The sequence below is a fragment of the Dermacentor silvarum genome, chromosome 8 (genome assembly GCF_013339745.2).
Source record: "Dermacentor silvarum isolate Dsil-2018 chromosome 8, BIME_Dsil_1.4, whole genome shotgun sequence".
In the NCBI taxonomy this organism is placed as follows: domain Eukaryota; kingdom Metazoa; phylum Arthropoda; class Arachnida; order Ixodida; family Ixodidae; genus Dermacentor; species Dermacentor silvarum.
In genome coordinates, this window is record NC_051161.1 from 2,706,494 (window position 1) to 2,731,045 (window position 24,552).

The 24,552-nt window shown below is 47.8% G+C and overlaps 1 protein-coding gene across 3 annotated transcripts in view; it reads right to left on the reverse strand.

Moving 5' to 3' along the window:
- The window catches only part of LOC119460522 (E3 ubiquitin-protein ligase SHPRH), a 245,675-nt gene that overhangs the window by 181,989 nt on the left and 39,134 nt on the right, over window positions 1-24,552 (reverse strand). For all 3 annotated transcript variants that reach the window (XM_037721440.2, XM_037721439.2, XM_049655121.1), the window contains exons 7-8: window positions 18,599-18,833; window positions 411-614 (exon numbers count right to left, since the gene is read on the reverse strand). In XM_037721440.2, coding sequence (XP_037577368.1) covers window positions 411-614; window positions 18,599-18,833 — 439 coding nt within the window. The remainder of the gene's footprint in view (window positions 1-410; window positions 615-18,598; window positions 18,834-24,552) is intronic.

Sequence of the window (24,552 nt, forward strand, 5' to 3'; positions counted from 1 at the left end):
TCTACCTGTTATGAGATGCACCGGCGGTGTAGGCTAGAGAGCAACCCTCAGTTGATGCCAGACTCCCAAGACCACGACTCCCGAATCCTACACCACTTAGATAACAACTTTACCTGTTCTATAGCAGCATGCTGAATCCCCAACTTGAACGTCCCCTCGTACATCCAATGCTACTTATGAACGGGAGAAGTGGGGTCTTCTACTGTCCCCATCTAATTACAAGCATCAGTGCCCCCACAACATTATGACAGAATGGGTGTCAAAAATAAATGTGCAAGGCTGGCATCAGCAACATGGTTCATAACAGCGTCCATCGCAAGCCTGCACTTCCTACTGTTCAGAGCATGCAGATGTACAATTCCAGCACAAGCTTTTCGTTGCCATGAGAGTTCTGAAGGCAGCTGACTCACCGTGCAGGTTTTTCTGGATGGGTGTTCCAGTGACACACCAGCGGTTGACTGCCGACAGCTTGAGGGCCATCTGGGCTGCCTTGGTGGCTGTACCTTCCACCATCTGGGCCTCATCCAGACAAATACGCCACCAGAGCAGTGCTGTCAATGGGCACGGCGTAGGCAGGAACTTGCGTGGCTTCCGGAATGACCGACCATCGGTACCTGAAGTAAGAGAACAGAAGCATTGTGGTACAGAAGCATGAATCATGGCATCCACAAGTGTATGCTTCTACCATAACAGCATCGCGCCATGTAGCATTACCCTTAAAAAAAAACTGATGCCTTTGATCAACAATGCTTGTACAGTTAAACCTTGATATAATGAACTTTACTATAACAAAATTCTCGATATAACAACTTATTTAACTTTTATAAATTTCTTGTACATATAACACCATGTATTTAGAACCTCAATATAATGACGTGTGTTTATACACAATTTCAGTATAACGAAATTTCACTGCCGCCGAGACAATAAATGTAAACTTCTGCAGACACAGATGGTCAAATGGTTGAATTACATGTGGCTGCTGGCAAACGCACCTCTCAAATCGCATGCTGAGCGACCAAGAGTGACTGCCCAAGCGGAGTAGCATAGTGTTCCGTATAAAGTCCAAGTGCGATCAGATTTATCACACCCCATGCGCAGGGGCGTAGCCAGGGGGAGGGGAGCTGATGACCCCCCCCCCGGAAATTATTTTGTGCCGGCTTGCACCGCCGACCAAAACTACCACCGACGCCGGGAATCATTCTGGATTCTGTCTACAATGTCACAATGTCTTTTTCACGCTCGAAAAGACATTTTGGCACGAACATTACAAACTCGGGCTGGATTTCGTGGCACCGCCCTTGAACCTGGAGTCACCAAACGCAAGGAGCCCCATCCGAGCACAAACTTTCAAGGGCTTTTCAATAGCGAGCGGCCGCGTTGTGGCATCTCGCAGCGGCCACGGAATCTACGGAGCGCATGGATTTCAATTGCGAAACTTTATGGGTATAAAATTCTCATAAACTTTTGACGCGAAAGCTGCACTGACATTTCCAAAGGCATGCTTTAAAAGATGTTCAATTCTGGAACTTTATGGGGTTAATGCTCATATAAACTTGGGCCAACATGCGTGCACTGGAGCCCTCGTGTCCAAGCCGTTCCAGAAATGAAAGCACGCGCTCGCGATCTTCCACACACACGAAAATACTAAATATCATGGTGACTGTGAGCTAACAGCTGATAATTTTCTCCAAACATTTTCAGGAAGCGTGCCCAATTTGATCGATCAGCTGGACCAGGGCAGGCAAAGTAAAATATGAGAAAACAGAAGGAAGTAAATGGCCTATTATTGAGGAAATTCTTTTTGCGGGCGACAAGGTCTGGCTCTCCGTGGCCACAGGGACAGTGGCCCTATGGATTTAAGCACAGCCCCCACTGAAAATACAGGTATCTTCAGAGCGCTTCTTTGCATGCGAGCTGATTGTGAAGATACATATCTAAAGAACCATTTGGAAAGTTGCCCCAGTAATGCCTCGTAGTTAAGCCCAGATGCCCAAAACCAAATTACAGAAATTTGTGGTGAAATTATCAAACAAAGCCTAGTTGCAAAAGCAGGCTGCTTCTCCATACTTCCTGACGAAACGACGGACATCGCTGGAATCGAACAGCCTCCTGTTTGTACAAGGTACCTAAACAAGGACGCCAACGACATCGAGGGAGTATTGTAGGTTTTGACACCGGAATAGATGCCCTCTCCCTTTGCGACTGCAGGTTCTATGTAAATGTGTACAAACTGCTGCAGATTCTAGTTACCCTTCCAGTGCCCACTGCCAGCGCAGAGAATATTTTTTAACAAGAGTTTACTAAAAAACTTCTTGCGCTCTACAATGTCTGTGGAACGCATGGTTAGGCTGGCGCTTCTATACACCCACAGAGACGTCGGCATCAACGTGTCCAAGTCATTGACTACTTCGCTCAACTTCCTCGGCGAGAGAAGTTTGTCCTTTAGATAGCAAAGCAGCAAAAATCAATGCAAGTAAAAATATCTGTTCCTTCAGGTCCATAAGCTCGTAATTATGAAAACGTATGACTGTTCGTTAGCTTTCAAAAAAACAGAAATTTTAGGCGTTTATTCTAGCAGTTAGCATCATGATCAAAATTATCATGCGAATACGAAATTTACGAGGACATCAATAACCAATTTTGACCGACCTTGCTCATTGAAAGCCCGGCCCACGCGGCATTTGCGAAAAACACACTCGGAGATTGGGGAGTTCAACTTGCCGCATCATCTGTGGCTTTCGTTTGGCCTTTTCTTTCCTTTTTAGCTACTTGCTTTTACTTCTTTTTTGAACCGAAGCAATACCCTTCTTTAATTCTGGGTGCAGAATATTTGCTGCCGCCCTGCAGGCAGTTAAATTACACATTATTGTACTGATTCCTGCATTATTCCTCTATTATTCTACCCACATGGCGCTGTCGCGACCCCCTCAAGGCCTGAGTACATATCACAATTTTTGCGATCATAGTTTTGTTCTTGCCTAGATCATTTGTCTTTCTGTGCGCAAAGTTTACTATCTGTGACTGCGCAACATGTTTATTTGTCTTGTTTGACGCATTATATACAGTGACATTTGCTTAAATACGTAGATTTATTGGAGACTTATAGGTATATTTATATATTTTGTTGCGAGGTTTTGTGTATACAAGCAGTAAACATTCTTTTCTGTGACACTTTTTTGCCCTTTATCAAGTTGTATCTTCGCATTTGGATATTCCATTCTGTCTTCGCATTTCTAATGTATATTTTGCAGAACTCATGCTTTTTATATGTACTAACTGTTGGATTATAATCTCGGTGTAATTACAATACACGACCGGTAACAGCTGCTCCTGCGCAATCTATTGCAATGAAGGACAGCGTTGTTGAGGTTTTTTAGCCTGGCCGTTGCATATGTACAAAAATGTAAACAAGGCTCTTGAATGACAGAGATTCATCAAAATATTTCTCTTCAACTTGTTCTTTTCATGGCCTTTACGTTTTTCATATCAGCTGCATGCACTGCTTTGCTGGTTTCGAACTGATATAGTTGTAAAGTTCGTGTGATATTTCCTTTACTTAGTAAATAGACAAAAAAAAACGCGGCAGTATTGATATCAGTTATTTCTGCCACAATTTTTGGGACATACGAATATATTCTTTTATGAGAAAATACATATTTTACTTGACAGTGCGTAGCGTTAAATAATTCGTTTGCAGTGTCTAATATGCAAAGGCATTGGCAATGCAGTTATTATTCATGTATTTGATCCCTCGACAAATTCTATAAGGAGGATACCACGCTGCAACCTGAGCCCCCCCCCCATGTGAAAAAATTTATGGCTACGCCACTGCCCATGCACTGTGTGCTTTGGGTGCGAGTGAAAGCTTCAGAGGATGAGCCGAGAAGGATGGCGGCGGCTTGATAAGCGTCATTTCCCCATGCAAGAAGGGGGAGGCAGGATTAATGCAATCTTCATTTCTAGTGCAGCCGTGGCGGTGCATGACTGTCAGCACGGCTGAGCGCATACGCAGCCCACGTGCCCTGTTTTAGAGGAAATCTATCGCGTGTGCAAAAAGTGGGCGTGCCAAGATGGCATGGCATCATGTGCACAGTCTTCCATCATATTTCGTACTGGAGGTTGCATAATCTTGAGTTTTGGAGAGGCATTGAAGCCAGAGGCAGAAGAAGCATTCGCTCCCTGCTGTCGGTGCTTTTCATGATAGCATCGTCCCAGTGCGGGTAACACTATCAGCCGCGGGGGCGTAGTAGAAGCAAAAGCGTGGCTGGTTTCGCTTTGTATTGCTGATGTGAAGATATCATCGACACGGCATGAAACCATATCGTTTCTCACCAACACTTAAATTTCAACAAAATGATTTTTTTTCTTATTCAAATTTGCTTTTTCCAATTGCCCGATTATTTGTAAAATATTGCGGCCCTTTCCATGTAATAAAAATCTATCGGCGTCTGTACTTATTTGCACAAAAGGCCAAATTCCAATATAGCGAAATTTCAACTAACGAAGCAAATTACCGAAATGAGCGAAGTGAGCTCGCGGTAACTGCACTCCCCCCTTTCCCTTTGCCTTTGCTAACACAGAAAGGCAGCATTAATCAAACTACCATCCTTCTCGGCGCACTCTCGCACGCTTTCACTCGCACCCAAAGCATACATCATGCGGGGCACGATAGGACCTTACCACACTTGAACTTTATATCGAACATGATGCTGCTCCACTTCGACGATTGCTCTCTGTGGTGCAACGCATGATTTGAGAGGTGCGTTCGTAAGCAGCCACATGTAATTCAATCATCTGACCATCTCTGTCCAAGAAAGTTTTCATTTATTGTCTCGGTATTCCTTTGGTGCGGCAGTGAAATTTTGTTATAAGTATTATAAGTATTGAAATCGTGTTTAAACACTCTTCGTTATATTGAGGTTCTAAATACCTGGTGTACTATGGACAAGAAGCTATAAAAGGTTAAATACATTGTTATACAGTCGAACCCAGATATAACAAATCATTGCCTATAACGAACAGCAGTAAAATCCCCTTGAAAATTTTTGTATAAAAGTTTTATTTTATATATATCAAATTACCTGTATATCAAACTTTGTGGTGATCGCCTTCAGATTCGATATATCCAGGTTTGACTGTACAAATAATTTTCTAATTGTTTTCCCACATTTCAAAATGTCAGCCGTGCCCAATTTAACAGTAAAATTGGAGCAAGAGTACAGTAACTTTCATTCCCGCAGGCATAGTATGGACATAAAACATGAGAACTTTCGTACTGGATCAGGCTCCACGATTAGATACTGTTACGAATGAGATGGGTTTATTTACAACGTGATCGAGGGGGCATAGAGACGGGATCGCAGGCATTCTCTAACACACGCGCAGTTCTTCAATCTCCTCTTCTTCGGCTCCACCGCGCAGCGTAACATCTTCCTCCGGCGCAGACGAAGCTCGCCGAACGAGTTAGGGAACCACATGGTTGGTACCACTTGATTCGGGAACCCTATGATGGTAGAGCTTCAAGCGGGCCACATGAACCACTTGTGTCTTCCACGACCAGCGATTACTGGAGGTCAGTTTTGCTATGACGTAGTTGACATCACTTAATCGGTTTAGCATCACGAATGGACCGCTATACGTTGAGATAAACTTGCGATACAAGCCTTTCTTCCGTAGAGTCAGTAAAACATGATTGCCTGGAGCGAAAGTGACAGGTACACCCGTCACCAAAAGTATACGGACCACACGGTCACCGAAAAAACTGAATTTCTTCCTAATTAACCAATACAAACTGTAATTAATCAGTACACGGAAAAGTTCGCAATGCCAAGTTTGGACTGCAGTCATCAATATCAAGTTGCGTTCACAGGTAGAGGAAGAAAGCGGCTTTATTTCGCGACCCCTGGTCCGTATACTTTTGCTCAAGACTGTACATGCCGGGCGTCATAGTGTGCCTTGGTTGAAACTCGCGAAGAAAGTGTTCGTAGTTGAGCAAGCTGACGCGCTTCTTCGGCACGACACAATGTTTGTGCAATGGATGTGTCTTCGTTCAGTGTGAATGGCAAAATTGTGTCCAAGAAACTTTGCGGACTAGATAGAAAGTTTGACAACAGATAGTTTGACAACGGATAGAAAGGCGCATACCCGGTTACTTCGTGCTTGGCTGTATTGTATTCGTACGTGACGAAGGGCAGCACGGCATCCCAATTCTTGTGATCAACCGAGACATACAATGACAACATGTTGATAAGAGTACGATTTGTGCGTTTGGTGAGGCCATTTGTTTGTGGGTGGTATGGCGTTGAATGGCGATAAGTAGAACTGCAAAGGCACAGCAAATCTTCAACAACGTCGGCGGTGAATTGCCGTCCACGGTCATTTATCACAACACGTGGAGCGCCGTGGCGCAGAATGACATAATGAAGGAGAAAGCACGACACATCGGCGGCAGTGGCAGAGGTAAGCGCCGCAGTCTCAGTATAGCGCGTCAAGTAGTCGACGCACACAATAATCCAGCGACGGCCAGTAGAGCTCTTGGGAAAGGGGCCCAGCAAGTCTATACCAACTTTTTTAAATGGTAAAGCAGGAGGTTTCACTGGTTTCAATAAGTCTGCAGGAGGCGTCACCGGCTTCTTATGACATTGGCAATCTGGACAACTGGCAACGTATTGTCTTGTGCTCTTCCATAACTTCGACCAATAAAAGCACTGGCGTAATCGATGAGGGGTGCGGGTACAGCCCAGGTGACCCGATGTGATATCGTCATGCATAGCGCGAAGAATCGCAGTACGCAGGCATTCAGGAACGACTAGGAGCAACAAAGCGCCGTCAGCAGAGTAATTCTTTTTGTAAAGCAGGCCGTCACACAGCGTGAACGGCGTGGTCTGACCTGACGTGCGGGCAGCCTCCAATAGGGGTATCAGTGTAGGATCGCGACGTTGTTCACATTTAAAGGTACTAACGTCAGGAAACTCGGTAATGCTGGCAAGATAGTCGTCGAAGTCGCCGTCGTTAGCGTTGGAGTGTGGCGACCGGAGGCGAGACAAGCAGTCGGCATTGGTATGACACCGACCGCTCTTGTAGGCGACAGAAAAGTTGTATTCCTGAAGGCGTAACGCCCAGCATGCCAGCCGTCCAGAAGGATCCCGCAGTCCAACAAGCCAGCAAAGGGAATGATGGCCCATCACTATCTGGAAATGGCGACCGTACAGATATGGCCGAAACTTTTGGATGGCGAAGACTACTGCCAGGCATTCCAAATTGGTGACAGTGTAATTTCGCTCTGCTCTCGTCAGTGTCCGACTTGCGTATGCAACGACGTGCTGGCACCAATGGTGAAATTGAACGAGGACGGCGCCAACGCCCACACCGCTAGCATCAGTGTGTAGCTCAGTCATGGCCTCGGGATCGAGATGGCGCAACACTGGCCCAGAGGTCAGTAAGTACTTCAGCTGACAGAACGCGTCCTCGCACTCTGTAGTCCATACGTACGGAATGTCTTTGTGAAGGAGGCACGTGAGTGGGTGAGCAAATTGGGCGAAGTTGTGAATAAACCGGCGGAAATACGAACAAAGGCCCAGAAAACTTCGGAGGTCTTTCGCTGTCTTCGGTTGGCTGAAATCGCGCACTGCAGCAATTTTGTCAGGGTCAGGTCGTATACCATATTTGACGACGAGAAAACCGAGAACGAGAGTCTGGCGCTCACCGAGTGACACTTCTTTGAGTTTAAAACCAGTCCTGCGTTTTGTATGCGGTCCAGTACGACGCCAAGTCGCTGATTGTGCTCCTCGAGTGTTTTTCCAAAAATGATTACATCATCGAGATAGCACATGCAGATCTCCCATTTTTAGCCGCGTAGCACTGTGTCCATAAACCTTTCAAAAGTTGCTGGTGCATTGCATAAACCGAAAGGCATGACATTAAACTCGAAGAGTCAGTCCGGGGTCACAAAGGCAGTTTTCTCCTTATCAGTTGGGTGCATCGGTATTTGCCAGTATCCCGATCGTAAGTCAACGGAGGAAAAGTAGGAGGCTGCATGAAGGCAATCGATAGCATCGTCGATGCGTGGCAGAGGGTATACGTCCTTCTTCGTGGCGGCGTTAAGTCTTCGATAATCAACGCAGAACCTCCAAGAATTGTCCTTTTTCTTAACTAGTATCACTGGAGCTGCCCAGGGACTGCAAGACTCCTGGACAACACCTTTCGGTAGCATTTCTTGAACTTGCTCGTCAATTACTGTTCGTTCTGCAGGTGAGACGCGGTATGGCTTCTGGCGAATAGGCGTCGCTTGGCCCGTGCTTATGCGGCGTTGCGTTCGTGAATCAGGAAGCGAAACGGGACACTGGTCTTGCGCGAAATCGAATACTGGCGCATAGCGGACGAGCACCTTTTGCATTTCTGTCTGCTCAGAAGAGGATAGCGACTTGTGCGTCATCCGGGAGAATTCCAAGGTGCAGTCGCGATTCGCTGCACTCGCGTCAGTAGAAGCGTCAACATCATCAATAGAGATAGTCGCCTCTGAGTCAAAGGTGGCCAGCTTGAGGCCAGTCGGCAGTAAAACTTGCTCCATAGACGTTTTCACCGTCCACATGTGAGTACGACCATCTACACATTCTATAATGGATCGAGGAACCAGTATATTTTTCTTCAACATGGTACGGGAGTACGGCTCAATTAAACCATGACAGCGATGCAGAGGGCCATGCGTGGAAATGACGGGAACAAATGCCGCAGCTCGAGCCGGTAAAAGGATGTCATGGGACACGGAAAAGACTCCCTGCATGCCCACGTCAGATACTTCTGGTATTGGTGATATCACGTGACTTCGAAGAGAAATTTCACCAGCCCCACAATCTAACAATGCACCACATTCACCAAGAAAGTCAATTCCAAGGATGATGTTGTGAGTGGTGTGTTCAAAAACAATAAATTCAGTTGGAAAATCTTGTCCACCAACACTCACTAGAGCAGAGCAAACACCAACGGGCCGCAGGGTTTCACCCCCAACACCACGAAAAGTAGTATTTCGGTCCCACACGAACATAACCTTGTGTCCAAGATGAGTTTTAAACAACACACTCATCACTGAAACTGTAGCACCGGTATCCATTAAGGCTGTGGGAATCCTCGTGTCCCATAACCGCCGCACGGGCAGCGAACGTCGCGTCAAGCGCATGCGTGCCAGGGAGAGTTGGGAGAGGGGAAACTTTCCTTCCGTGGGCGGCGCGCGGGAATCGCAAGCGCTATCAGCGCCACCGGGTGGGTCACGTGAGATCCCGCTGATATCGCCCGGCTCTTTGGTCTCCAGCAAGCGGCGACGGCGGAAGTCTCTGCCGCCGCTCCCGTATTCCCGCACGTGGTTAGTCAACCACGTTCTTGCCGCGGCAAACGCCGCGGCCCCCCCCGCATTCCCCCAGTTGGTAAGTCGGAAGCCCTTCTTTACCTAGTGTATTATTCTCTTCGAGGGAACCCTCAGCGATGTCAACTATAGCTAGCTGGCCTGCTCGAAGTGTTAGTTGCAGTCGTAATAAATGCTTTCCGGGTGTACACGTGGTTGTCGTCTATTGTTTCCTCGAGCTTGTACCGGACCGCGGTTGATGCGCAGGCATGCGCCAACCGCGCGGCTCGGTGTGTCGAGGAGAGAGCCGTCGGCAATCCCCCATATCCCGACAAGGCATGAGTACTTAAACCATCAACACAGACACACACTTTGTTTTTGAGCATGGCAACAGGTGGAGGACTACGTGACCGTCCTGCGACCTCACCTCCATCGGTCGCACCAGCTAGTTTCCCAGCTGGAGTGGTGGTGAAAGTGAGCAACGGCGAGGCGATGGCGAGCGGCGATAGTCGGTCGGAGGTGGAGTAAGGTTGCGGTCGGAAGCTGGAGACTCACGCCGGGATGCATGTTCACGCGGATGTCATCGAAGAGGATACAGCGGTCTGCCACGGCGTACTGTAGTGCACTCCAGATTGATACTCGGGGATGGCCGAAATGTGCTGCTGCCGTCTGCGACAATACCTGGCAATATGTCCACGGATTCCGTAGCTAAAGCAAAGAGGTGGCTCGCGGTACACAGGGTTGTCATAAAATGGGGTCTGAGGCTGGTTGTATCGGAGTGAAAGGCGTTGGGGTGGTGCAGCCTGACAGCATTCGAAGTTAAAGCAAAGGATGCCGGAACTCTATAGTGTCGACGCGGACACGTTCATCAAGCAAGGGCTGATTTTTGCTGTTAGTTTGCAGTTGGCAAAGTGCGTCAAGGACAGCGTGCGTCAATTGTAGATTGTTGGTACTCCCGTCCTGTGTCTCTTCCTCCACCTGGTGCTTGAAAGTGCGCCAGTTCTTCCTTAACGAGTTGGCATACCAACAAAGTGATGTCGTGGGAGGTGGAGACGTCCACACTTGCGACCATGGTGACGTTGTCAAGTCTACCAAATTTTGGCAATACTCGTCGCGTCTTCAGCGCCTCAAAAGCACGACAGTGACGTCTTAGATCAAAAGGAGTACGCAGGTCTACCTTGGAGATGAGAAAATTGTAGACATCTTCAGCGATGCCCTTCAGGAGATGTCCAACCTTATCTTCATCCAACATGCCCGTGTTGACAATTCTGCCCAGTTTAAATACTTCTTAAATGTAAGTTGTGCATGTTTCCCCGGGCAACTGTGCTCTTCGCGAAAGCGTATGTTCAGCCTTCTTTCTTTTTGAAAGTGAGTCCCCGAAGCAGCACTTGATCTCCTCAACGAACCTTTCCCATGTAGTCATCATGCTCTCGTTGTTATCAAACCAGAGAAGTGCGGTTCCGGTAAGAAAGAAAACGACGTTAGCAAGTCGCGCCAAAGAGTTCCACCCATTGTGACCCTTACCCTGTGATAATACTTGAGCCAGTCGTCGACATCCTCATCAGCTTTGCCGGAAAAGGTGTGTGGTTCTTTTTGAGGAATCCAGCAGAAAACTTGCCTTGGGCGCTCACCATCATCTTGCATGCTTGTGTCATGGCTGCCGCCAGCTGCTTGCAGTTCGTTCATGTCCGTGTCTTCAGGCGGTAGTCCGACCAAGCGCCGGCTTTGTCGGAGGGTGCTTAGAAGAAGGTTGTCCAGAGCGATTACCCAGCACCTCCACCAAAATTGTTACGGATGAGATGGGTTTATTTACAAGATGATCGAGAGGGCATAGAGACGGGATCACAGGCAGTCAGGCATTCTCTAACACACGCGCAGTTCTTCGATCTCTTCTTCTTCGGCTCCACCGCGCAGCGTAACAATACTTTACTGGCTATACAGCAATCATTCGCATTCTCAAGAGCTCTCTGTGCATGCAAAGAAACAGCTAAGAACAAATATTCCCATTTGTACTTTATTTATTTATTTAGGTGCCCTGAAGGCCCCAGAGGGCATTACATAGTGGGGAGCAATACAAAATTGTTGTGTCATTCATAGAAATACCTGAACAAAAAAAAAGAAAAAAACAACAACAAAAAAAGCCCTTCTAATTCTGTAAAAGGTACCTGCTGTAGTGGCATAGGGGATACGGTGTTCTACTGATAAGCCAGAGGGCACAGCATTAAAAATTCCCACCGCAGCGGCCGCATTTCGGTAGGGGGCGATTTGGTAAGGGGCAAACGCCCGCGTAACGTGCATTGGGTGCACGTTAACGAACCCCAGGTGGTCAAAATTAATCTGGAGTCCCCCCCCCTTCAATGTCGCCATCGCCGTGATATTCCGTATAAAGTCCAAAAGTCATATAAGTGAGCGACCCATACACTACGGTTGCGAGAAAAAGCCCGTAACACTGAGCAGTAACACTTGATGGACATTATCTTCCCACGCGCTCAATTTTCGGGTTAGTTGGAGGTCACGTGATCAAATGCGTGCATGGGGAGGCGAGCACACGTCTTCTCATCTAGTCCTGCCGCAGCTGCAAATTACTGTGTGCGGTTGACGTTTACGTGGCCCGAGTGCCGTATCCAATTGTTGGTAATCATTGGGCGGTGCAATGATCAAGGGCGAGCAGGGATGCCTGCAAACTTCATGCGCGCTGTCTTCCTTCTTAGGCTGTATTTCCACGCCCCAAGTGTTGCAGATCGCGTAGCCCAAGTTAAGAGACAGGGGTAATTGGAGATCACTGACAGAAGCCGTCCTGCAGTAGACATAAAAATATGCAGATGATGATGATGATAAATCTAATTTACGGAGTCGCGGTGAATCGCATGGCTGTACGAACCGTTCGCCCCCATTGCCGGCGTTCATCATAATGCCAGCGTTGTGATAGGGACTGCTCGGGGTCATACAGCGAGATATTTACAGGTTCACATGATCCGTTCATTGCACAATGTTTGTTATTATAATTAGTGAGTAAATGTTACTACAATTCATATAGGCTATTGATACAACCAACGTACAGACTCGTGTGAGGGCCGCACTATTTTGCCGCAATTTTGACGAGCCTTACAAGGGACCGGGCCATTTTATCTAATTTTTCCAACTACGAGTATGAAATCTGCCGTAATCCTCGGCGATCGCCTCCTCTCGACATCTATAGTCGTGTACAACTTTAGAAGGCAGCGGCATTTGCCCCTCAAAGGCGGATGCACATGAGCATCCATCAATGGGCGTGCACTCTAGACTGACGTCATGAGCCGGGCAGCCGGTGACCCCACCAACGGAGGACATGGCAGCCCGCACTTCGAGCTGGGCCGAGTTGCGTCAGCGGGACTATTTCTTTAGTCGTGGTGGAAATCGGCCGCTGTGCTTTAGTGGTCAGGGCGCCCTGCCTCTCCTGTCTTCTTAAGTTATAACCGACTTTTTTTTTATAGTTGCGACACGCGAAAGTAAGCTGCATGGAAAAATTCGCAGTGGAGCGCAATCGGAATCGCGCTGAACGCGATTGCTTCTCCGTTGGATTTAAAAAAAAATAATTGCTTTCAAGTTGGGTGTGCAGCTCTTACACGGATTTGTACGGGAAGAATCTTTTTCGTGTAACTGTCTTATGCTTTGCTATCATTAATACTGCTTCACCTTTCCGGCAAAACTGCATCCTCTTTTTTTTTTCTGAGTCCTTTTTTCTGAGCTCTGCTGCGCACGACTGCTATTGATTCTGATTTCGAGTGAATCCGGCTTGGCTTCACTTCGGTTAGTAACTTAATTATATATATTTATGCTCTCTGCTTGGACGTTGCAATGTTTCCATCCCCAATAAATGTTGTAAATTGTTATGTTTTTTTTTTTTTTTTTTTTCATGAGTCGCTAGCATTACCTACTGGAAAGAGAAGCAATGCTGAGACGCATATCACTCACATGTATTTCACACACCGTTGATAAAAGACTCTGCCAAAGGGGTCACTGAAGTCTGAAGAATTTTTTTCAGTGTCAAAAAAGTGTGCAAGGCAATTTGTAGCAAGTTGAACATACAGCAACATATTGATTCTCTAGACATAGGCTATCCATATCATTAGAAATAATTGTTAGTTGGCTACCTCTTTCTCTTTCAAAATATCATAAATTTTGTCCTGTGTACACATTGAAATATAATGTGTCTGTGCATGGTCTTCACACTAGAAATTAAAATGAAATGTGGAAGTGAAAAAATACGGATGAGGGAGCCGCCGTTGGTGCTTCTAATGTGTTTGTTTTCCTATTGCCAGCATTTCCAGAAATAAAGCGAAATTATGAATAAAAGCCGTGCATGTCCGCGTCAACAATGATGCAGTTAGCTTTTAGCCACAATAACGTTTTAAGGGGAAATGTAGAGGCAAATGAAAAGAAACCATAAATGGTTTCGGTAACAGGACTCTCGTACTGACATTTTAGGAGATGGGGGGGGGGGGGGGGGGGATGGATGGAAACAACTTTATTCAAATCCGGCGAAGTTTAATGACCCGGGCTCAGGTCTCCCATGAGGGGACTTCGAGGCCTTGCCTCGTCGCCGCCTCCCGGGCCCGCTGGACTGCCCACTCTTGTGTTTTGAGGTTGGAGCTGCACAGAGCGGTGGCCCACTTCGACGCAAGAGCCTCCGGAGCTACTGCCATTTTCGCTGCTATAATAGGACACTCCCATAACATGTGTGAGAGTGTCGCTCTAGTTGCCTGACATAACTTGCAAATAGCACTCGGGTATTGCGTGGGGAAAATGTGCTGCCATCGCACCGGACTGGGGAAGGTGTGTGTCTGCAGTTGTCGCCAGACGACTGCCTGGCAACGTTTCAGTTTGGGGTGAGGTGGGGGCAATATCCTCCTGCCTAACTGGTAGTGCTTGGTGATATCATTATAGCTAACTAAGCGTTCTCACGTGTTTCGCACCAGGAGGTCCGAACTCGAAGAGGGTGTCTCAGACTCTGCGCGGCGAGTCATTTCTCGCGCAGAGCGGTGTGCCACCTCATTCAAGTTAGGGGGGCCCTCGTCGGTGGGGGTGGCGACGTGCGCTGGGAACCACATGATCGCGGTGCTATCGAAGTGCTGTCGACCAGCTTTCCTTAGGATCTGAAGAGCTTCGGAGGCAATGCGCCCTCGCGCGTAGTTACGAACTGCGGATTGTGAGTTGCTAAGAACTACCTCGCAGAAGGGGTCGGTAAGCGCAAGCGCAATCGCAACCTCTTCCGCTGTATCTGGGTATTCCGTGCTGACACTACACGCGTGACTAAGCCGGGAGTTAACGTCTATGACTACCGCCGTGAACCGGTGTTTTTGTGTGTACTCTGCCGCGTCTACGAAGCGCGTAGTCGTCTTCCCACCAAAGGAGCCCAGCAGTGCCTTGGCACGGGCCTGGCGTCGGCCCCCGTTATGTTATGGGGGGGGGGAGGGCCCTTCGGCATCGCCGGGGGTAAAAAGTTGTAGGGGGCTTGAGCCCCGGAGCCCCCCCGTAGTCGGCACCCATGATGGAACAAGTGGAAAGAATTTTCATTTCCATTCACTTTATTTAACATAGTTCTGGCTGGATGAGTGCTGCACTTGCAACCCTTCCCTTTTTTTGCCACAAATTGAGCAGTTCTCTTTGTTGTGCATACATTCCCTATTACAAACACAGGCATTGCGCAATACTTGCAAACCAAATAGAGAAAGTCGTGGAAAATGCGCACCGCATGTGACAACTCGAGCCAGCTGTGCTCAATGATATGCCACACGAAGTGACGTGCCAGCGAATACTTGACGCATAAATTTCATACGAGTACATACGAGCCCCTTCCTAACCATTGTGGGAATTGAGGCATGCCCCGCTGCCTTAGGATGGGCGTTCACCTTTTCTGTCGTCTCTACGCCTCTCCCCTTTCCACTTGAAAGGGGAGAGGGCGCCAGTGTGGGGGTCTTCGGGTCTCACAGAAGTACCGACAACCGCGGGTTCGAGCTTAGCAAGCCACAGGACCACATCAGCCCTCACCTAGCACACCGTTGCGTACACGCTCAGGCAGCGAGGAGGCTACCGAGTACTACGCACACAAGAGAACACAGTGATGCCCTGATTTGGCAGAAACCGCTTATTGTCTCCGGCGGCACCCAACACTGCAGAAATGTCCTGTCCCGGGACGGCACAGGTACCAAAGGGCTCCAGAAGCAAGGGCGAAAATACAGACAGGGGAGCCTATAGCATGTCGCTGCGAGAGCAAAGGCTCCCGTGACACGCCGCTGCAAAAAGTCCCCGCAGCTATGTCGCTTGCTCTCGTCATAACCAATGGGCCAACTTGCGATAGCTCGGGCAATCTCCTTCGGCTTGGGCCTTCGACAAGTGCAGCTCGGCACAGTTTGGCTGTGCACGAGCACTAGGCACCGCTCTTCGGCTTAGTGTCCGGAAATGATCAACACAAGGTATGCGCTTGCTGTACAGGCAAAGGCACCGTATGCGAGCTCAAGTTCGAAACACAAAGGGGCTCGTGAATGAGAAGAAAGCGTGTACCCAGTGCTGCCCCAGAGAGGAATCCACGCTCCCATCACGAGCAGCTGACAGCAGCCACGCCACGACGCAAACACCCTTCGCAAGCACAACACGCAAGCACAACGAAATTCTTACAAAACCAAATTCTTTCGCTTTCCCCACTGATTTCGTTTTTGCGGGGTTCAATCGTAGTGCCATGCGAGTTTCTTTCACATTCACTATGGGCCTTCGTCACATTTATGCTGTTGCATTACAGCACGATCGCAATATCAAGTAATGCATGGTTCTTTAACATAGTAGCACTGTTGTACTTTCCAAAAAGATGGGTCCACCGTGCCTGCCTGCGCGCCATCACAGCCATATGGCAATAGGAATTGAAGGAGCTGTACCTGATCAGATTGCGTGCATGTCACAAATGGTTAGGTAAATCGGGTTTTTAGTGCAAAAGTGACTAAAGCTATGCTGCATCAAACAGTGTTGTACATTCTAAAATCTACACGAATGAGATATATACAGTGAAATGTCGATATAACAAACTTCAGTGGACCGCAGTAAAGTGTTCATTATTCTGGAAGGTTGTTATACTTAAAGCCCCAAACTTTACCATTCCACGCATCAAAATGTCAGTGCATCAGTTGTGATTGTCAGTGTTGAAAATGTCAGTGTTAGCTCTCGGTTTACGCTATTGCTATTTTCCATAGATTTTGCCACCATGCACCACCGATGCACCATTTACTAACAGTGGCACGTGCAAAAAAAAAAAAATGATGCTGCCTACAAAACCATTGACAAGCAGCAAGCTCCATGCCTCCTCCAAAGCACAATGCTTTTTTTGTTATATTTTTCCCCACACCTCTTGTGCCAGACATTACAACAATCTCGCTTGAGGCAGACACTTGAACTATTTCAAAACACAAGCGCTGTGTAAACGACACCGTCGGGAAAGTGCAGGCCGTGTGGCATCCCCATGAGCATGGAGGTTAAATTTTTTCGTGCACGTAATGGCTGCAGAAAGAAGTGCAAAAGAAAGAAGTGCACGCGGAAAGAAGGATGAAGGAGGGACGAGAGATTCCTTTGTTGCACGGCAGCACTTGTCATCTGGATGGAGCATGCGCTCAAAAAACCTGATGCATCATCGTCCAAAACAGAAAAAGAAGTCCCCTCCCGCGCAGTCTCAGGTTTTCCGAGCCCATTCGCCGTGGCATTGTCTGCTAGCCTACTGCTCCAGCTGTCGTGAAGGATACACTGAATTCTAAGAATCCCCGGATTGTGGAATATGAATTCGTGGAACCAAGGGGTTGTTAACATGAAACGGAAACTGAATAACGATCATTATTCTGAAAAGTTCAGTATTCTGAAGTTCGCAGTACTGAAATACTTTTACGTTGAAACTATAAGCAGTCAGCAAGGGATTTCTGAAATGTTTGTTAATCTGAAAAATTCGTTTATGTGGTGTTTGTAGTAACAAGCTTTCAGTGTAACTAGTACGCAATTAACCCGTGGGGTTGAACGTCTCATCAATTTGGCTGCACTTTTTGAACTAGCTTGCACAACAGCCAAGTTTCAAGGCAACTGCCACCAGCTTTGTGTCAACAGCGTTCAGTACGATGTTTAAATTGTCCGCAATGCCGACAGCTTGTTTATGACACAAGGAAACAGCTGCATTTACCAGCACCTAAGTGGAATTATTTGGGCCCCTCACAAAGCATGTGACGTGCTTTCATAAGACCTCTCTCATTGTGCTTCTCACTGTTGTCCATGTCCTTAGGTCAAGCCCCCCCAGAAAACCATCATGGGTCAAACGTTATTGCTCCTTTTTTTGGGGCACCACTGTAATCTGCTTTCTGTTCAAGTAGCTGCAGCTAGTTATATGGCAGACAACAGTGCTTGCTGCTATTGCTGTGATCTAAGTGTTGCTTGTCTTTCTGGGAACCAGTTTCGCCTTCAGTACAACGTGGCATATCACTGTCGAAGCCAGCGATGGCACACATGAAGTGACAGAGGCAATATAACAGTGGTAAGCCAGCAGCAGTGCTTTCCCTTTTACAATAGACGGAAAGGCCAATGCCAAGACAGCTCTTCCATGTTGGTTCCATATTCTAGGCTGGCTTGCCCCAAGGTCTGAGCTTAGCCAAGCACAGCTTTCGGCAGATAAGGATGTCTTTGCGCTGTCCGCATGTGATACCACCAAGCGTCAAAAAAAAAAAGAATAAGGTTAATAAATTGTTTTCACTTTCACTCATAACTTTTGCTGCAAAGATTATATATTGCAAGAGTAAAAGATAGTGTTTTGTATAAAACATTAATTTATTTAAGAGCCAGAAGTGTTCTGTTATTCATGTGTTATCCCCAACCTAAGTGGCGCAATCCTCAGAGGGGCTGTACCTGCTCGTCAAATGGCTGTACTCTCACACGCATTCTCTCAAATTTTGCATACTGCTTGTTCCGTGACGTAGGAGGAAAACTGAATGTTTGGAAAGCAAGTACTTTGCGGGATCGTGCACCAGTGCTTTTGCAAATGGAGCATGCATGCTCCATTTGAGATAGGCTGATGAAGTGAGATAGGCTTGATGAAAACTAGGACCTGCACTTGTAACTCCAATGCACAAGAGGCTTGACGATGGTGACACAGACAGACAGCAGGTTTCTTTGGCAAAACTGAGACGTAAAATCAAGGCTGTGATATGCTGGATGCTGGAACAAAGCCTGATTAAAAAGAAAGATGTATCAACTCACTGTTGGCATGGGGCAAGTCAGTGAAGTTGAGCTCCTTTTTGAGCACCTCATAAGTGGTCAGCACAATGTCATAGTTGGCAAATGTCAGTGGTGAAACAAAACCATGGCTCTGTACACCTTGGTACTCCATCACATGCAGCCTATCATCCTTTTGGTGTCGTTCAATCTCTTCCAGCCACTGGAATCCGATGCTTGATGGCGACACTATGAGGGTCGTCTTCACTCTTATCTTCTCCTGTCAGAAAGAGTTGCAACAACAACAAATCTTAAGCTATTTTATGGTTCTGCAGAATACAGCACTGTTTGTCTTAAATGTTACTTTTTCCAGCTTAGTATCGTTATGGCCCACATGTCTTAAGTGCTTCTCCACTTAAAGCTGAGGGCCCTGCTGCCCCATGGGTCACTATGCTTCAAGACCACTGCTCAGCAATTTCTGAAAGCAACTGCAGGAGAAACGCACACACAAGCCACTGTTTCATCAGAGCAGACGCCTGTTACGTCAACAGGTGGGTTAGTTGGTGGCCGCAGAAGAGACAACAGAACGGACGAAGCAATCTCGCTGCACTCACAATGACATTTTACTCTGAAAAAACAGTATTATTAGAGTGTACTAGAATGGGGGAGTGGGTCGAGTGGACGCCTTGGCAAGCGCTGAGGTTGAAGCAAGAAATGTTGACATTGTGGCGGCGCTGCCATCTCCTTATTCTGAGTCTGCGGCCAATAAACGTTGGCTCCGGCTGTTTCGGAAGCGCTCATGGGTTGAGTAGTTCTCGTCTGCTCGATGCACCGTCGTTGTTGCGTCGTTTGCATTCTTTCCGCCGCTCTTTTTGGATTTTATTTACAATAGATCAGTGGGGAATATTATCAGTGTTGCCGCCACCGAGTATCCGCCTGTCAAAGCTCCATGCAGCTGCGGTAGGGTCTCCGACGTGACAAGCGTCCAGCCGGCGCGCGGGGCCACTCATTCGAGAGAAAGCGACGGTGGCGCTGCCAACTTTTCAATAAAAAAAGCCTCAGCGGGGAACCTGCGTTGGACCCACTCCCCCAATCTAGTACACTCTAGTATTATACAGTCAGACCTCATTATAACGAAACGAGATATAACAAAACAATGTATATAACGAAGTGAAATTCCCCTTGAAATCCCCATAGAGATTCATATTGCAGTACACATAATAATCGATATAACAAAGTAATGGATATAACAAAGTAATGGGTGTAATGAAGTAATTCTGGCTCGCCCTTCAAACTTCACTATAACGATGTTTCACTGTATACACACACCAGTGCACCAGCATATGACGCACAGTCACACTTCCAAACAAAAGAACCATACAAAACTTCTTGTCTATTTACTCCAGGCTTTATCACTTTTCATGCTGGCCTCCCAAATAAGACGATTTACGCTTCTGCAGCGTGATTGATGGCTGGCTGTGTCACTGCATTTAGTGATATGAAATGCCCCTATGATTTCCCTTACAACCGTATAAACCAGTTGAAGTGTTTTGCTGAAAAAGAACAGCTGAAGTCATTCCTCATTTTGTATAGCAGTCTTTAAAACATTGCGAGTCGTTGTTTGGCCAAGTTGAAGGGCAGAGGTGGACCTATATCCAAGACCGTTTTATATTTTAGATTTACTAGGTGATCCCTAAGGTTCAAGAATACTGTGGTTTCACGAAATGTCGGCAAGGCCACCACACTTAAAAAAATGCCCCTTTATGTCCAAATGCATATTATTCTGTAGTGACCATCTGTGTTCTGACAAATGTGTATTCGCATAACGACCGGTTCGAGCAATGAACTTCAACCACATGACAGAAGTAAACAATGTACACTGAAAATGAAAAGGCACCCTTCATCACGTATGAGGATGAACCTTGTGCATGTGAAAGAACGACAAAATGCACAGACACAGATAAGTGTGGCCCTCAACAACTTCTGGTAGCCGACAGTGTTCGGCCACAAATGAACAGTGAAAGGAGCTGTCCAAATCAGTCAGTGTGAAACATCCGGTACGCCAAGCCCAGTTTTGGAGAGCTCAGTGTGCAGTGCTTTTGCTATTTGCCCTTCCAACACATACAACACCAAAATTCTGTTTCTACTATAGCAGGTGAGGTTGAAATCTGCCACCACTTTTTCCTCACTGTGAAGATCCACTTCCATGGTGGACGGACCTGGACCCGTCTCTTTCCAAAGTTGTTCACTGCATTAGCCACATCCTCTGCATTACACGGAGAATGGAGGTTCGATTCCCACTGGTGGCAAGTTGTTTTTTCGTTCCCTTTCACTTTCCTTTACCTTCTCATCTCTACATTTCCAATTATACAACAAATAATTTCCCCAATGCTTTCCTTCGCTTCATTATCTGTTGGCTAACGAAAATCGGGCCCCTCGGTTCCCCTTTTTCCCGATCAGTGGTGCGTAGTATCACGTGTGGGCATGCGCGACTCTCACGCGTCCCCTGATGTTGTTTTCCCCGCATGTCTCCTGTAGTCCGGCTTCTCTGCGTGGCTAAGCCCGGCGGTGGTTGCGGCGCGTTGCGAGAGATGGCGCTAGTGTCGCGATGCTAACGCCACCGAACGGCGGGGTCACTTGGGAGAAAAAGGTCGGAGGCCCTCTCTTTTTGGATTGGGATCGGCGGCCAACACGCATGAACGCTTCGCGCGTGCGCCGGCCCGCTTCGCGCGAGGCTAAGAGCGGGACACCGGTATGGACGAACACGGATCGTTCAAGCGCGCCACCGTTCGCGTGACCGTACACGTGAACGACTAGGCGATGGTGTCATAGCATGGGGCAAACGTATTCGCTCGCTATCGGGTCGCGGTGAGTCGGACTTCCTTGATTTGTCGCGCGCCCGCGTGAATGTTCAATTGGTAGTAATTCGGCTAGTATGTATTAGTGTATGAAAGGTGCAATAAATGCCCTTGTGATTGTTTGCACTACTGTGTTGTTGTTCCTTTGTCCCAAGAGCACATGTGAGACCCCACACACGTGACCACCATTGGTGACTGTTGCCCGCTCATTTGTGCAAGTGCAAACATGTTGCACTGGGCGCCTATACAGTCTACGCTCGTTACAACAGACCCACGTACATCAGTTTCAGATATAACGGACCATATTTCAACCTTAGTTTGCTCTATCCCTTTCATTTATGCAACGAAGTTTGCTTTTAATGGACCGTGCTATAACGGACTATCGGCTACAGCAAACGAAATTAGAGTCAATTTTTTTCAAAATCGGGCAAACGGATGAAGCATACTTTCGCCGTGTCGACACGATTGTCGTCAGCCGACAATCGCGGCCCAATCTCGTGCACGTGCGAGGGAGGAAGGCAAGCAGGGTGGAAGTACGCCATCTCCTTTACGCACAAGGCAAGTGGGGGGGGGGGGGGAGGGGGGGTTCTACTCTGGCGGCTGCTGCTTGTGGCGCGGCCCAGCGGCCACTGTATCTTGAACGCGATCTTATCTTAATAGGACAAAGTGCGCGCAGTGCCGGTAACTTCGCTCAGTGCCGTTAGCTTCGTATGCGCTGTGCTTTCGAGGTTAGCGTTGAAGCGCGAGACAGCACAAAGGTCAATTCACTCGCTGCTGCTGCCGTGCTTCCTGACTGCAGCGTTTTGACACCGACTTTCCACAGTCATCAAGCGAGATGTGCTCACGATTACCTGTTCGCGCGTCACACCGTGCTTGTTAATTTAGTTAGTAAGTAAATGTTTACAACTTTATACAGCCGATAAAACTACTATCCTTACTATCCTCCAGTGCACCAGCGGCCTGCTGTCATAGCGGCCTGGTGCAGTGCTTCCTGCTGGCCACCGGGACGCCTGAGCTGCCTGTCTGCTGACCGAGCCCGACGTTATAGCGGCCGAGGCGTTCCAGGCCAGGTGCTACTGGCCAGCTACAGCAGTGGCCTGGTGTTCTACCGGCCTGCTGTTTTCTCCTGCTTCCACGTCGCGACAAGGTGCGGCGTGGTGCGACAAGGTGCGGCACGACAGCAGCGACGTGGCCACAACGACGTAGCCACAACGACGCTCCACCGTCACAACCACCGTCACGGGCACCGCAACGACGATGCACACGGGCGAGTGATGACGCATGAGTGCTAGGCACGTGTTTTACATGGAAGGACAACTTCCAAACTATAGTCCACGTACATGTAAATCGTCTGTATGTAAATCGTCTGTATCGTCCTAGCGTGTCTGTATAAAGTCTGTGTTTCACCCATCACAATCTGGCGAGCCTGCCAGGATCCGCCCGTAACATCCCTATCGCGGAGACCGGCATTCGGGTGTGTACACACAGCACTAGACATCCGATATGGATTTAGACAAGTTAGCCACCACTGCGGCACAGTTAGGCTTGTCTTGCGCTGAACTTCGCGAGTGGGTTGAAAAAGAACAGGCTAGGAAGAGGGACGAACGAGCAGCTAAGCTAGAGGCATTCAAAGCAGCAGCAGAAAGTCAGCGGTTAGCCGACGAAAGGCAGCGACAAATCTTGCAGCTGAAGCTCAAGCTTAAAGAAGGAGCGCAGAGCGAGATATCTGCCCCAGCAGCGCTCGTATCGTCACCAAAGCTACCCTGCTTCAATCCCCACAAGTTACTGCCACTGTTTGACGAACGACGTGACGACCTCCACACGAATCTCCAGAGGTTCGGACGCGTAGCCACTGGAGAGTACGAGGCAGGTTGGAAGCTTGCACACAAGGACAGAAAGGCAATGCATATAAAAGAACTAATCGAGCTAGGCGAGAGAATGGGACTAAAGAAAGCGGAGTTGAGAGACTGGGTGGAACATCAGCGCTCATTGGAGTGTGAGAGGCGTGCTGCTGAAAGAGAAATGGAAAAAGCTCGCCATGCAGTGCAGCTTCAAGCTGAGCGAGTGCGTCATGAAGAAGAGCTATGCATCCTCAAATTGCAGATCGCAGCTCGTGAAGCGCTCACTAGCGCTATGACTTTCGGCAGCATGACTCCATCCGATGGTGAAGCTGGTAATGGGGTTATTGCCTTGTCTTTCCCGCATCCCGCAACCAAGTCTTTAGGTTTGAAAACGGGCGATGAGGTGGCTCAAGGTTGCTTGACGCGTGAGCAAGCATTATATGCTTTCCATGATCACGAAGGTTGCAATGTTCAAAAAGCTAATGAAAGAACTGCCCTAAGCCACAAAGATAAATCACAAGAGTGGAATTGTGACTCAGCACCAAAGCAGTCTTCTGATTTTGGTTGTTTGTTGGAACCATGCACTTCAATCGTGGAGACTGCTCCGCAAACGAAAGTTCATGTGAGCCCCATCCTCCATGACACTAAACAAGACACAGCCTTGTACTCTGGTATAACCAGCAGAACAGATTCCCAGCAAACTCACCCAGCCAATCTTCCTCAACTTATGACAGTGTATTCCCCCATGATGTCAATGAAAATACCTAGTATCCAGGCAATGACTCCAGTGGTACATGACGTAAGCGTGATCAACCTATTTCACCAGCGTATACTAGCTGCAGCTTGCCAGGTGAACCCAAGATCCAACAAGAAACCACCTGTAAGACATACGGAAGCGCGTACTCACTCACCTTCAAATGTGAACAGAGACGACCAGACGAATGTTCCGAACCTTCCACTGAATCATGAGAAAGTTAACTCCGGGAATTCAACCGCTCATTTGCATTCTGAGATCCCAACAAGATTAGGGATACCAGACAATCGTTTTGTGCAAGCATATGTCAGGCACATAGGAGTGGGTGACCTCACACGACGCAGCACATCTGGCGTTGCTTGGCGTGCGTGGTTAACACATGAAAGACCGGTACGTAGGATTGAGACATCCGCGGTTCGGTTAATTTGGGAGCGGGTAACATAATTCAGTATACCTGCACCGGCATGCTCTACTCTGGACTCTGACAAAGATGTGAACGGTTTCTCGCGTTTCTTAGACTCTGACAAAGATGTGAACGATTTCTCG